The sequence below is a fragment of the Glycine max genome, chromosome 3 (genome assembly GCF_000004515.6).
Source record: "Glycine max cultivar Williams 82 chromosome 3, Glycine_max_v4.0, whole genome shotgun sequence".
NCBI classification, from domain to species: Eukaryota; Viridiplantae; Streptophyta; class Magnoliopsida; order Fabales; family Fabaceae; genus Glycine; species Glycine max.
The window spans coordinates 36,000,456-36,016,177 of NC_016090.4; the positions used below are offsets into that span (position 1 = coordinate 36,000,456).

A 15,722-nucleotide genomic window follows, 5' to 3' on the forward strand; every position below is an offset into this window, starting at 1 on the left:
TAAAGGAAGATGTTTGAAAACACCACACACCAGTCTACTTATATTTTCCATACGTAACTTTTTATTTTTTATTGTACCTTCATATACTATGTAATGACCCTAGCTAAGAACCGTGATTGAGTTGTCTGGATAAAAATATTCTATATACAAAACATTATTGTCACAGGTCACTTGACAACTACTACCATCAATGCAATTATGCACAAGCAAAATAGAAATAACTTAATGGTACAAAGCAACAAAAATGCTTAGTTAAGCAAACAAAAGATGCAAACAAGAAGGGTATAGCAATAGGGCAGTTTTTATTTTTTTTTATATTTCGTAATTAATTATAACTTTTGCTTTAAGAAAATTCATATTTTCTGATTAACTCTAGTAGACATCTTTTACACGTTGTTCTATCTACATAAAAATGTACTTTCAAGGCTCTATTAATAAATCAATTCCACAAGCAATACAAGTACACCTATGTCGTTTTTTTTTTTTTTGTTGGGGTAGGTTGGGAATGCTAGAATGTTAAGCTTATTAACGGTGGTTATAACATTGTTCATTTCAACTTTACGAACTCTAGTGATCCTATATAATTTCACCAAAAACAAAAATCATATATAAAACACACGGGGAATAAGTTGAAAAAGTATTAAACTCGAGAGAACTTAGTGTAATTTATTCTAGAAATTACTATATCACACCTTACCTAAATTCTCTGTTGAGAACTTGAGATATCACGCAATAAGGCAAGAAAAAGACATAAGGTTTACGTGGAACGCCCACCAAACAAATGGGTATGCCTTGCAAACTTGCACTCTTTTGTCTTTCTTCCTCCTCGCATTAGAGGTGCAGTTATTGGAGCACGTCGGTCCAACAATCAGGAGTGAGAGACCTAAAATAAACTTTACGATATTTTATTTTTTTTTTACTTAAAATGAGATATCTATACAGTTGAGCCTTTTTATCGATATATATGACACATTTTTGTTTTATAAAAGTTAATATCAAATGATTTTTTGTTGGTGGTTCTAAAGTTTGAGTTATAGTAGTTTTGCCCTAGGACAGTTCTGCTCGAGAGAAACTAGTGTAGGGGTATCACACCAGGTTCCTGCAATGTCTACAACAAGAGCCAAACAAAGAAGGCACCTGGTGGAAATAAGTTACACCCAACTCGAGACTTGTGAGTGACCTTTCTTGGCTTCAATGTCATCACAAACATCACACTCTGTATTATGCATGAGAGAGTTGTTACAATGGGGACACAAAAGTGCACCAATCTCATGATGAATAAGATTGTCTTAAGGATGAGCAACATAACTGAAATGACCACACAAAAAGGAGGTTAAGTGGTTAGACAAACTTGCCCATGCAACATTTGTTGGAATTTTATAATTCCTAATTAATTAATTAGTGTGAGTTACATATTATATTTATTATTTATATTAGTTATTTACATTTATGGACTCAATAAAAGTGATCTAATTTGGTGAGTCTATTGGACTATCTTCAGACATTAATATGGGCTTGATAAACGGAAATCAATTTGACCCGTTAGAAAATAATGAGAACTCAAACAAGTTAAAATCTAAAATAAGGTTGTGGTCCACAATACACTAAATTCAGAAATTGTATTCTCTTTTCCACATCTGACGAGAAATCTAAGGTCCCAAAAGGAAAACAGTGATTTGGTTGAGGAAGAACATAAAACCAACAGTTCCTCAGACTCATTAACTTCGATGTTTATCATGAATTCAGGTATTTTTCACAATCTCTCTTGATAATTTAAAGTAATATGTTTCTGGTGATTATTGGTATTTTATTAAGATTCTTAAAATTTCAAACAAGTGGTATCAGAGCCACCATTATTGTTAGATTATTGAGAATTAAAGTTATTTGGTTTGTGTTATATATGTATTATTTTGTTACATGAATCCTAATTTATTTTGGGATTTTATCTTTGCAATTATAATTATGATTGTAAGTTTGGAAATTTCTTTTTTTTTTTCTTTTCGATCACGATATAATAATCATTATATGCGTGTTCATGTTTTGCGTTTGGATTTCATGAGACAAACTAATTTTTTTCTCACTCCAGAATAATCATCCATTTTTGTTTCTCGTTCATGTGTTTTTTTTATGACGGTTGGTTTTGTTTCCTTATGCATCCATGAATCCATGTCATGCATGCCATGACATGATATACATGTGATACATTATCTTTAGCTTTATTATATCATCATAAGAAAACTCATGTTGAATATCGTTAAATGCAATTTGGCTTTTGCATTTTATTTTTGTTTTTCTTGTTTTTATTTGTGAATTATGTGTATTAATTGGTGATTCCCATTATGTTTTGGTGTAAATTCAGAAATTATAAACCCTCAAAATTATTCCTTTTTTTATGTTTGGTAATTTTGATTGAATTGATTGAAACAATATATTGTCAAAGCAATCTCTATTGCGTAAATTAATTTAATTAAAATTGCATAGATATTATTATAAAATTATTTATGTAAATTGTGCTCAGCCCAAAGGAAGATACAATTTGGCCAAATAATTTTATACCCGTGATGATAAATGTGTTATAATTATAAAGTATTTTCATGTGAATTACAGTCGGTCCAAAGAAAAACTATGATTTGACAGAATTTATTGTCAACATTTGATCATTGCGTTAAGATTGTCAATTACAAATTAATTTCTCTATCCAAAGACTATGAATTAATGTTGTGTTGGGTATCTTGTGATGAATTTGTTATGTGAACTATTTTGCACATGTCTTATTATATATATATATATATATATATATATATATATATATATATATAAAACTTATTGGCTTATTTGTGAGCATGTAATTATTTTTATTTTTATTAGTATTCAGTTTTCTGTTACTAGTGCTACAAATTTATCTGCTCAAGTAAACATATCCCTATGTTGAATGGAACAAATTTTAAGGTCTGGAAGGAAGCCGTAAAAATTGTTCTCGACTGTATGAATTTGGATTTGGCACTAAGAATCGAACGACCCACTTCCACTCCGGAAGCATCCAATGAGGTAAAAATTGAGAAATGGGATCGTTCCAATCGAATGTGCATTATGATCTTGAAGCGCTCTATTCTAGAAGCGTTTCAGAGCTCTATTTCTCAGGGTGAAAATGCAAAAAAAATTTATTAATGAAATTGAACAGTACTTTGCCAAAAATGAGAAGGCGGAGACGAGTAACCTTTTGGCTAAACTCATCTCCATGAAGTATAAGGGCAAAAGTAATATAAAGGAGTACATAATGGAAATGTCTAACTTGGCATCTAAACTGAAAGCAGTTAAGTTAGAGCTTAGTGAAGACCTACTTGTGCATTTAGTTTTTATCTCACTTCCTACACACTTTGGGCAATTCAAAGTGAGTTATAACACTCAGAAGGACAAATGGTCCCTTAATGAGCTTATATCTCACTGTGTGCAAGAGGAAAAGAGGCTGCAGAGAGATAGATTTGAAAGTGCTCATTTAAGTTCCACCTCTCAGAATAAGAAAAGAAAGAAAACTAAGGGTGTTGTTGAAGGGTCTTTTCAGCAAAAGAAACCAAAGAAGGATGAGAGATTTACCTGCTACTTCTGCAAGAAATCTGGACAGATGAAGAAAAAGTGTCCCAAGTACGCCACATGGCGTGTCAAGAAAGGTAAATCTCTTGCCCTTGTTTGTTCTGAAGTTAATTTAGCTTTTGTACCTAAAGATACTTGGTGGGTAGATTTTGGTGCTACTACTCACTTAAGTGTAACCATGTCGGGTTGCCTGTGGAGCCAACTGCCAAGTGGTGACGAAAGATTCATATTTGTTGGCGATGGCAAAAAGGTTGCAGTGGAGGCTATAGGAGCTTTTAGATTGTAATTAAAGACTGTATTTTATTTGGATTTGTTTGAGACTTTTATTGTACTGTCTTTTAAACGAAATTTAATTTCTATTTTTAGTTTGGACAAATTTGGTTTTTCTTGTTCATTTGGAAATAATAAAGTTAGTCTCTACCAGAATTCGAATTTGATTGGTTCCGGTTCCTTAATTGATAATCTATATATGTTGGATGTTAATTATTCCTATAATGAAATATTACAAACAAATTCACGTGGTACAAAAAGAAAATTAAAAGAGAATTCAGCCACTTTATGGCACAAACACTTAAGTCATATCTCTAAATAGAGAATTTAGAGACTTGTGTCGGATGAAATTCTTAAACCTTTAGATTTATCAGACTTTGAAGTCTGTGTTGAATGCATAAAGGAAAAAAAAAACATAAGAAAATTAGGTGCCGAAAGAGCTAAAGACATCTTAGAACTAGTACATACAGACATTTGTGGTCCTTTTCCAACACCTTCTTGGAATAGGCAACAGTACTTTATCTCGTTCATAGATGACTACTCTAGATACGGTTACCTTTATTTGATACATGAGAAGTCCCAATCCCTAGATGTTTTTAAGAGTTTCAAGGCTGAAGTTGAACTTCAACTTGGAAAGAAAATTAAGGCTATCAAATCTGACCGTGGTGGTGAGTACTATGATAGATATGATGGATCAGGAGAACAAAGTCTAGGATCTTTTGCGCTTTTTCTCAAAGAGTGTGGAATTGTTCCGCAATACACTATGTCAGGCAAACCTAGCATGAATGGTGTTGCAGAACGACGAAACTGAACTCTTAAGGATATTGTGAGAAGTATGGTTAGTCATTCTTCCTTGCCAGAGTCACTTTGGGGAGAAGCCTTAAAGATCGCAGCTTACATCCTTAATAGGGTGTCAAGTAAAGTAGTTAATAAAACCTCTTATGAACTTTGGACTGGCAAAAAGCCAAGCATTAAGTATTTGCATATTTGGGGTTATCTGGCTGAGGCGCGGCCTTATAGGCCACATGAAAGAAAGCTAGATTTAAGAACAATTAACTGTTATTTTGTTGGCTATGCTGAACACTCTCGGGGCTATAAGTTTTATGATCCCACTTTAAGATCAATATTTGAAACGGGAAATGCAAGATTTCTTGAGGAAGTTGAGTTTGGGAAGGAAGAGAACATAAGGAAAGTTGTCTTTGAAGAAAAACATGTTATTAATAGTGCTCAAGTCCTCATACCTATTGTTGTTCAAGAAACAACTCCAATAATAGAAAATAATGTTCAAACTATTATTGATGACATTGTTCAAGAACAAGACAACGATGAGGTTTTTCCTCTAATACCTATACAGCAACCTCAATAACCTCAAGAAGTGTCATTAAGGAGATTTGATAGAGAGAGGAGAAGTGCAATCCCTGATGATTATATTATTTTTCTCCAAGAACATGAGGATGGTATTGGTTTAACACAGAATGATCTGATTAACTTCTGTCAAGTCATGCGTAGTTCTAACTCTCAAAATTGGATCAATGCCGTGAAGGATGAGATGAAATCTATGCAAGAAAATGATGTTTGGGATCTCGTCGAATTGCCTAAAAGTGTGAAACCTATTGGTTGCAAATAGATATTTAAAACCAAAAGGGATTTAAAGGGCAATGTCGAGAGATATAAGGCTCATCTAGTCACTAAAGGATTTACCCAAAAGGAAGGCATTGACTATAAAGAAACATTTTCTCCAGTATCTTCAAAGGATTTTTTTAGAACAATAATGACACTGGTAGCTCATTATGATTTAGAGCTACATCAGATGGATGTTAAGACTGTGATTCTAAATAGTGACATTGAAAAAACAATTTATATGATACAACCGAAAAACTTTGTATCAAGTGACTCAAAGTCTATGGTTTGCAAACTAAATGAATTCATCTGTGGTTTGAAACAAGCTTCTCATCAATGGTATTACAAGTTCCATCAAGTCATTACCTCATATGGTTTTGAGGAAAATATAGTTGATGGTTGTGTATACCACAAGTTTAGTGGGAGTAAATACTTATTCTTGGTGTTATATGTCGATGATATACTGCTTGCTAGCAACGATATAAGCTTCTTACAAGAGACTAAGAAATTTTTGACGAAAATTTTTTAGATGAAAGATCTTGGGGAAACCTCTTTTGTATTAAGAATCAAGATACTAAGAGATCGCTCTCAAGGTATCCTAAGATTGTCACAAGAGAGTTATATCGATAAGGTCCTAGATAGATTCGACATGAAAGGTAGTAAAGTAGGAGATGCCCCGATAATTAAAGGAGAAAAATTTAGTCTCAAACAATGCCCCAATAATGACCTTGAAAGAATAAAGATGCAAAAGATTCCTTATGCATCAGCAGTAGGAAGTCTAATGTACGCTCAAGTTTGCACTCGTCCCGATATAGCATTTGTAGTAGGAGTTATGGGTAGATATTTGAGTAATCCTGGAATGCAGCATTGGAAAGCAGCAAAATGTGTGATGCGTTACCTAAAGAGAACAAAAGGATACATGCTCACTTATCAGAAGTCTGAGAATTTGGAGATCATTAGGTACTCAGACTCTAATTTTGATGGATTTCAAGATAGCAAACGCTCCACATCTGGATACATTTTTATGCTGGCTGGATGAGCTATCTCTTGGAAGTCTACTAAACAGATTCTCATAGCTTTTTTGACCATGGTCACGGAGTTCATTGCTTGTTTTGAGGCATCCAACCATGGGATATGGTTGAGAAATTTTGTCACTAGTTTGCGTGTGGTTGACGGCATTGAAAGACCATTAAAGATTTATTTGTACAATAACTTAGCAGTTCTTTACTCCAACAACAATAGGAGTGCAACCAAATCAAAGTTTATTGACATCAAGTTTTTGGTTGTTAAAGAAAAAGTTCCGAATAGACAGATTTCCATAGAACATTTAAGGACTAATGATATGCTAGCTGACCCATTTACAAAAGATTTGGTATCTAAAGTTTTTCATGAGCACACTGCTCATATGGGAGTGACTCCTTATAGTACCTTAGTTTAGTGGGAGTCTCATTTATGTTCTATATATGCCGTATGTTTTTCAGATATTTGTATAGATTGATTTTCTATAAAATAAAGTTGAAGGTTATCATTTCATTCTGAGCTTGTTTTGTTTGTAATATTTATATTGTGTTTGGATTGATCTCTATAAAGAATAAAGTTTGAACTAGTTGAAAATGAACATGAATGAGATCACATTGCATGTTATTTTCATGTCGCTTATCCGTATTTGATCTATGTCATCAAGTATATGTATGTGACATTGGTGATCATTGTGGCTCAATCACGTTGGATTATGAGGAAAACTGCAATGGTTCTGCGTTACTATATAAGATGGACCAAATTGTTTAAGGAAAGTCTAAAAGTAAATAACATACGATTGTGCGCCTAAAGATTTTTGCAATATAAATGATTAAGGTTAATATGAAGCTCAAGTGAGAGATTGTTAGGAATTTTATAATTCATAATTAATTAATTAGTGTGGGCTACATATTATATTTATCATTTATATTAGTTACTTACATTTATGGGTTCAATAAAAATTATCTAATTTGGTGAGTCTATTGGACTATTATTAGAAATTAATATGGGTTTGATAAGTGGAAACCAGTTTAACCCGTTAGGGAATAATGATAACTCTAACAGGTTAAAACCTAAAGTAAGGTTGTGGTCCCCAATATACCAAAATCAAAAATTATATTATCTTCTTCCCATCTGACGAGAAACCTAAGGTCCCAAAAGGAAAACAGTGATTTGGTTGAGGAAAAACACAAAACCAACATTTCCTCATACTCATCAATTCCACTGCTTATTATGGATCCAAATATTTTTCACAACCCCTCTTGATAATCTAACATAATGTGTTTCTAATAATTATTGATATTTTATTAAGATCCCTAAAATTTCAAACAACATTCCCAATACGTCAAATCCCACTTACGTTGTGCTGAAAAAACCAGCATGAATGCAAAAGATTCATCATTGCACACTGCACACACCTCTTAATAACACACAAGTAAATTACATATTCTTCTCAAGTTATATTAAAAAAATTGAAATTTGAAACTCCGAGATCGAGAAAGTTCAATCTTCATTGTACTGATTAATAATTAATCTTATGTGAAACTAATTAACAACTAACAATGAGTAAAAAGTTGTATGCCACACTACTACAAAAACACGCTGATTATATATATATATATATATATATATATATATATATATATATATATATATATATATATATATATGCATACATCGTGACGTACTGCTTATCTAGAAAACAAATTTCCTCTAAAACCCTTTAGAATGTGTTTGGATAGGATAATTTAACTAGGTAATGTATTTTTTTATAGGAAATTAAATTCTTTTTTATTAAAAGTAACTGGATATTTTAGTAAAAGGAATTCAAAATTTTAGAATTTTAAAAAAGGATTTTAGTTAGTTGAAAGAATAGAATTTCAAATTTTATATTCAAGGGAGTGAATTTGAAAATTTCTCTCTCCGTCGTCGCCATGCCCCTCCTCCGCCATCTTCACTGACGTACTTGCGACTGAGTTTCTACGGCGTGACGTCGATGCCGCAGCACACTGTTACCACGATGCTCACGGCCTGATTGACGATGTGGATGCACTCGAACAAGTTCACCGAGTTGTCGTGGTCGGCGACGGTGATGCCGAGCACGTAAATGCCGTTCACGAGGCAATACATGGCGCGGTAGCGACTCTCGACACCGATGATGACCTGGTCGTTGGTCGCCGATGGACTCCCCGGCATAGGCATCGTCGGGCGTGGAGTGCTTGTTGACAGCGAAGGCACGGCGTGTCTGGCGGAAGGCGGAGAGGGCGCTGAGGGCGCATGAGGGAGGGAACCACTCGCGCGTTTGGAGAAGGATGTTGGGTCCATTTGCAGGTTGCAGGAAAAGCGCTAGACAAGACATTGGAGATTCTCATATTGTTGAAAAGAGAAGTTATATCCAAATACAGAATTTTAAAAATAAAGAAATTTAAATTGAAATATTTAAAATTCTAAAAATTTAAAATTCTTTAGAATTATAAATTATCTCATCCAAATACTCTCTTAATGTTTCATTCGATGGTCTTGAAATATTTTACTCGCTACCAACAACAATAATAATTAGTATACATAAATGTATTTTACACTGGTGAACATTCAAAAGTTTAATATATAACCAATAGTGATTGGTTGCAGTACAAATCAAACTTTACATGAAATAACAAATATTTGAATCCTGAAGTTCTCTGCCTGATTACTACTCTCAATCCAATTAAGGGATTAATTAAACTAGCTAGTCCTCTGCATATACTTGAAGTTGGTGGGATACATGAAAAAAAAAATAATTAAATGTTTATTAGTACGTAAACCCTAAGCGATTGGGTCACAACACATACAAAAAGAATCACTTGACATGAAGAGATGATCACAACCCTAAGAGGAGATCGTGTAAAGGGAGGTTTTCTCATGTTTGTTCAGGAAAATAATATTGTAATGGGAGATTTTTTAAGTTTGTCTAAAAAACTGCTAATAGGAGGTTTCTCAAGTTTTTGTATATACAATTTTTGCATAGTTTTAACTAAATTATAATTTTCACATTCTTATTTTTTAAATCCATAATTTTAATCCTCAATTTTTAAAATTATACAATTAGTAACTTAGCCGGATGAGCATTAAGTACACAAATGACATAACAGTTATGTGGATATTAGTGATGTAGCAAAGTGGTTTAATTATAATTTAAAAAATGTTATAAAAATGAGACTAGAACTCAAGTTCTCTTTTTTTCTCTTTCTCCACCTATACCACTAAATCATTTTGCTTATTTGAATTATATTACCATGTATACATTACTGTATGAGTTAATTTTTTTTAAAAATATATATTTAATATTAAATCTAGTTTATAAAAAAATTATACATTCAATAAATACACAAATAAAATTATTTTATAAATAAATTATATAGTTCATTATTTAATAGTATATTGTTTTCTTACAAGCACTTTTGTCTTCATATTTGTATCGTATTTTTTCATTTATTTTTACCACATCAATAATTTATATAATTTATTTTAGCATCATAATATTGTAAACTATCTTTTAGTTTAAGTTTATTACTACTTCTAATTAAGGTTTTATAAACTTTGTCATGCATGCATGATATCTAACCTTATATTCTTTGCTTAAATCTGGATTTATCTTAATTCTTATGGATAAAATAATTATAAATGACAAAAATTTTCTTTGGAGTATTTAATATTACTATATGCTCAAAATTCGAATGAGTCTTCATAATTACGCTAAGCTATGTTATACATATTTAGCAATGGATTTAGAGGTGAAATATTTAGAAAAGAATAGACAATCCATATTACTAATTCTATCCTTTTTCTAAATAATTTTTTTCTAACAAAATATATCCTTATTAATTAGTAAGTGATGTACCTAATTTTATGTTTTTTTTTCTGACAGTGGACCTGCTCTCTATACGTATGGCATATTGTCTCAAAAAGGTTTATAAATACGTAGGCTGCGCTTGAGATGTTTATCATATCATGCCACCTGGCCAATGAAAGAACACATTTGAATTATTCGCAAAAGCATTTATTTAATTATATTTGTTTCAATGCACACTCCACATCACTGGGATTTATGTTGAAGCGTTTGGATCAATAGCAAATTGATGGTGGTCGATGTTCAAAACTAGGGACATATCATGAGTACTGTTTTGGTGGATGTTGTCAATTGTGGGTGTGGAGGCATTATCTAAATTGCAATCCGTATGAAAAGTAAAATGCATTATATGCATAAAGAAATTAAACAAAAATAAATAAGTAATCAAACAAAGAAACTGTTCCACGGGGAGTACTATTGATGGGTGTGCCAATTATAGGTCATCCTATTTTCCAAGAACATGATTACCAAATTAAGCACCACCTACGATGGTGGCAAGAATAATATTGTCCCTTTATCTATTGGACGAATGCATTCTAAAATTGTCAGGCTATGAGATGAGATGACACAACTATGTATATATTGCGTTGGTATGCCTAACCCATCTTGATTTGGGGGATGATGGTAAAAGAAAAGGTGATGATAGGGATCCCACAATGGGTGTGAACTATCACCTCCAGGTAGTGAATGTGTGTTTTTCAATGAAATTAGGGTTCATGGACCACATGGTCATTTAGGCTGACTTTTGGCCACGTACACGTCTTTTTCTCTTGTTGGAACCCTTGCACAAGTGGCTCGATCATTAATTCTCAGATATTATATTATATTTCAAGAGAAGAGAAAATTACATAGGTCATTGTAATATTCAATTCAAGTTACCAACAGTCGTCATTAGCTCCAGGAACTAATTCAATGATTTTAAGTTAGATCTCAAATTTAAATTTTATTGATGGAAAAATTTTGATTAAAAAAGAAAAATCTAATAAAAATGATTGATCCGATTTTTCGATGTAAAAACTTTTGAAAGCCATGTTTCAAAGCAAATGACTAGGCACTTATCAAGCATTTTGCTACAGGGTATTGAGCTAGGTGGGGGTGTTATTTCTAGCTTTCTCGACCCTTTAACTAGTCTTTTCGTGCTCGGCACTGCTTAGTGCACTTGAGCATTGATGGGATGCTAATTTCTTTTCTGTATAAAGGTGGCTTTGCAATTGCATGATTGCCTAAGTAGATAATTCTACATTGAAATGGCTATCTTCTCTCAATTTTTGTCATACCGAAAAATGTTAAAATTTAAAATAATGATATAGGTATATTTCTTTATTATAAACACTTATTCAATAACTATTTTTATTATTTTTTTCTTTTTATCATATTATATATGTAAAGTATTTATTAACTTTGTCTATAATTTATTTTTATTAAAAAAATCTAACTTACCACTTATAATAGAATCTCTAATTAAATCTGAATGAAAGCAATTCTTGCTGTGTTGCATATTTTTGAAAACTATTTCAGTTTAAGAGAAAGAAAGTCTTTCGAATTAAACAAACTTACATTTTATCTCTTTAATTTCTTATTGCATTATATTTTTATTATTATTTCTATCACTTCAATCTCTCTTAGCTTGTTTTATTTGTTTATTATTATTATTATTTACACGGCTATCTACAAAGCATTACCCTCATAAATATAAATTCTCACCTATATTTGTTGATTGTTTGAGAGGAAAGAAAATACAAAGTATGAGAAATTTTTTAAATTTAAATTGAAAAAAAAATATAAAGAAACATTTTTGTTCATTTTTTTTCCATACAAGCAAAGATCGTATAGGATGCTACAAATAATATTTATTTTTCCCACTATTATAATTGTAGTCTTGTACATTTAGAAGAATATTTGTCTTTTAGGGATCCAAAATTCAAACCTTTTTTCGTAGTTGGTGAAAGGAGTTGTCTCTGCAGCAATGCGACGGGAGGTTTGACTAAGTGGGGTCTGAGAACAATTTATGGGACGGAATAGACACAAAAATCACATAGTTAACTGAATATAAACAACACCATATATACTACATTGCAACTTGCAAGAAAAGCCCCACTCGCATGCACACATCATTATCTATCTTTTCATTTAAACTCATTGAAGGTGTTTAAGATAAGTTATTTAAATTTATAAAAATAACTTATGTCCTTATATTGTGAGTATTGTTTTTGTATTTGTTTTAATAAATCATACAATTAAAAATTTATGAATAAACTCTAATTTAAGAAGATATTATTAGTTAATGAATGTTTATTTAACTAAACTGATTATCGATCTAAATATGTATGTTAGATAATTCATTTCATATTGATTTTTTTGTTGCTAATTTATTTAAAACGTTTTTTGTTAATTCCTTGTGAGACTTATTGTAACTTTTTTATATATTTATATTGAGTAATGATAAGTGCAAACTCATTCATTTCAAACACTATATTAGCATTTATTATTTTTCTTTCATAAAAGACATTTATTATTTTTTATATGTTTCTTTCTTTTATCAAATCATATCACATATTATAACTTTACTAACAAAAACTATATATATAAAAAAACTAACTTATTAGTTTGGTGATTAAGAAAGAAAAAGAAATAAAGAGGTTATAGATTCAATTCCCTGACAAAAACTAACATAAAAAGATATCATAACTCCATTTTTCTATCTTCAAGAAAATAAAACTAACTCAAGTGCTTTAATTAATTCCAATGAATGTGTGGATTAATATATATATGTCGAATATTCAATAGGAGAATTTTATTGTCTATATATATATCTGTAGTACAATCTTAGTTTACTCACACAAAATTGTCTCTCATAGAAAATATCTGTATCTTATAAAAACAATCCTACAATGAATTGCAATTGAAAATTGTTATTAAAATATTTATAACATTATAAATTTGTTATATTTTATATTAGCTTAAATTAATTTATTAGTTATATTCTCTTTAAAGTTTTAACTTAGTTTCTGTAGTTTAAATTTTTAATTAAATTCTTATATTTTTAAATTTTTTTAGTTAAGTATCTAAAAGTTAATACCCTTAAATTAAAGTCCATTATGTGCTACTATAGTATAGCATTTCTTTACCTATAGTATCCCATTATATCCTTATAAGTTGAAGGGAAGAGAGTTTTTTTTATTTTTTTTTACTGTTATTAAATATATATACTCATCATGTCATGGATGTACTCATAAATCTTCCTATGATTTGAAAAAATTGCCTATTCTTCTAATCTTACACTAAGTTGGCCATTTGACAACAGCATTAATATAATATGCTTGATGAAAGACCCAAATTAATATAATTTCCTGAAGCACAATTGTTTCACTACAAACTAGTAGAAATTAACTTTTTTTGAGCTTGGTAATGAAGTATGTTAACGATGTAGTGCATTCTTTGGTATAGATCGATCATAAGGTGAAAAAGTTTTTCCTTCTATTATTGAATACAGTTCTATACTTAGAACATGAATTCAAAATTTCTAATTAAATTAAACTAAAATAATTTCACTCAAATTAATACATGTGTTCAGTGATAGTCACATATACTGCATTCTAAAAATACTTTATAGTAGCATGAATCAGAGAATTATTGCCCCCGTTCTATGTGAAATCGTATGCATATCAAGTACGAGAGTTTTCTTAATTCACAATATTTGGTTTGACCATGTTGATCTGCACTTTTATTCTATCTTATTATATATATATATATATATATACACACTCTATGGTGTGTGACACAGCTGTGCGCTCTTTTTCTATATATATATATATATATATATATATATATATATATATATATATATATATATATATATATATATATATATATATATATATATATATAAAAAGAGGAATCAACTTACATTAACTTATTTTTGTTATTTATTTTTTTGAAATCTAACGGATAACATTAGTAATTTATTATAACCATTAAATTTCAAAAAAATAAATGGTAAAAATAAAATATAACTCTAAAGAAGTTTACTCTTAATATAAATTGATTATTTCTCATATATATTTTACGAGACAGACTGACTTGTATTTATCTGTACAAGGAGTTTGTAATAGGAATGTAAAGTTTTAATCTCCTGCTAAAGCTAATGTATGTATTTATCTGTACGTATTAATTTGCTATTTTTCCTCAACGAGTTACATTCTTTTTTTTCTACAGCTAATGTATGTTTGTTTTGAAGTTGATCCTTCTCACTTTCCATGTTAAGCTTTTGTGATTTCGGGAATGCAAGTTTTGGTATATATATATATATATATATATATATATATATATATATATATATATATATATATAGGTCTGTAAATGTGCATATTGTTACTTTTACAGTCACACATATGCATGATACCATATTAATGGTGGATTACTCAAGTCACATGCTACTTACACATCGAGAATTAGAAAAGATCATAGAATTGAAGGGTGTATCTTTTTAATGTTAGCCATGTGGTTCTGGTGCAGGGAACACTCACTTTGAGGGCCTGTGTGGAAAACGGACCATTGCGTACGTATTTTAGTCATGCGGTCAGTACAAGAAATTCATTGAATATTGACTGATTTAGAGACCAAAACTATAGAGGCACTATAGTACTAATTTAGAGACTGCTGTAGAGACAGAAAATTATAGTCTGTAAATTGGTTAGTGTGGCCATTAAATTGAGTTTTAACTAGAGACCGAGTTTTTAGTGGCTAATGGTTTAAAAAAACTCATTTATCAGATACTGATTTTTCAGCTACTAACCCATTTTGGTGACTGAGCATTTTAATTTCTATTGAAATACAACTAGAGACTGATTCTGCAGTTTCTATTTACACATTTTAGATACTTATTTTCAGTCTCTAATTGTAAGAATTTGAAAATGATATTTTTGGTGTCTAATAGAAATATAATTTGAATAAATTCTTGAAAAGTGGTAACTATTTTCCATTATTATTTATTCTGTTAAATAATATTTTTTATAAAATATTAAAACATTAAAAAAATGACATTATTCTTTATGTAATATAAAGAAATAATTAAATATAAAAAAATATTTGAAATATTAAAATTATTAACAAATTTTATTCACATATTAAAAAATTTAGGTTTATTATTATTTTTTAATTATAGATATATAAAATTAATAATATAATAAATAAAATATATATTGTAATTTTGAAAATATTTTACATGGCAATTTGTCTCTAAAACCAATTTTTCTTGTAGTAGGTGGAGTTTGTTTTTTTTATATATATATAGCATGGGAAAATGAGGATGTTAAATCAATGGTTACTCTTTATT

The 15,722-nt window shown here is 30.3% G+C and overlaps 1 protein-coding gene across 1 annotated transcript; it reads left to right on the forward strand.

Annotated features, from left to right (window-relative positions):
- Positions 1 to 3,277: 3,277 nt before the first annotated feature.
- LOC113001220 (uncharacterized) lies at positions 3,278 to 4,672 on the forward strand. Its single transcript, XM_026128033.1, has 2 exons — positions 3,278 to 3,873; positions 4,369 to 4,672. The coding sequence occupies exons 1-2, from the start codon at positions 3,278 to 3,280 to the stop codon at positions 4,670 to 4,672; spliced, it is 900 nt and encodes a 299-aa protein (XP_025983818.1).
- The last annotated feature ends 11,050 nt before the right edge of the window (positions 4,673 to 15,722 follow it).

Coding starts and splice junctions, on each gene's coding strand:
- LOC113001220 (XM_026128033.1), top strand. CDS start 3,278: ATGGAAATGTCTAACTTGGCATCTAAACTGAAAGCAGTTAAGTTAGAG. Junction 3,874..4,368: donor GCTATAGGAGCTTTTAGATT/GTAATTAAAGAC, acceptor TTCTTGGAATAG/GCAACAGTACTTTATCTCGT.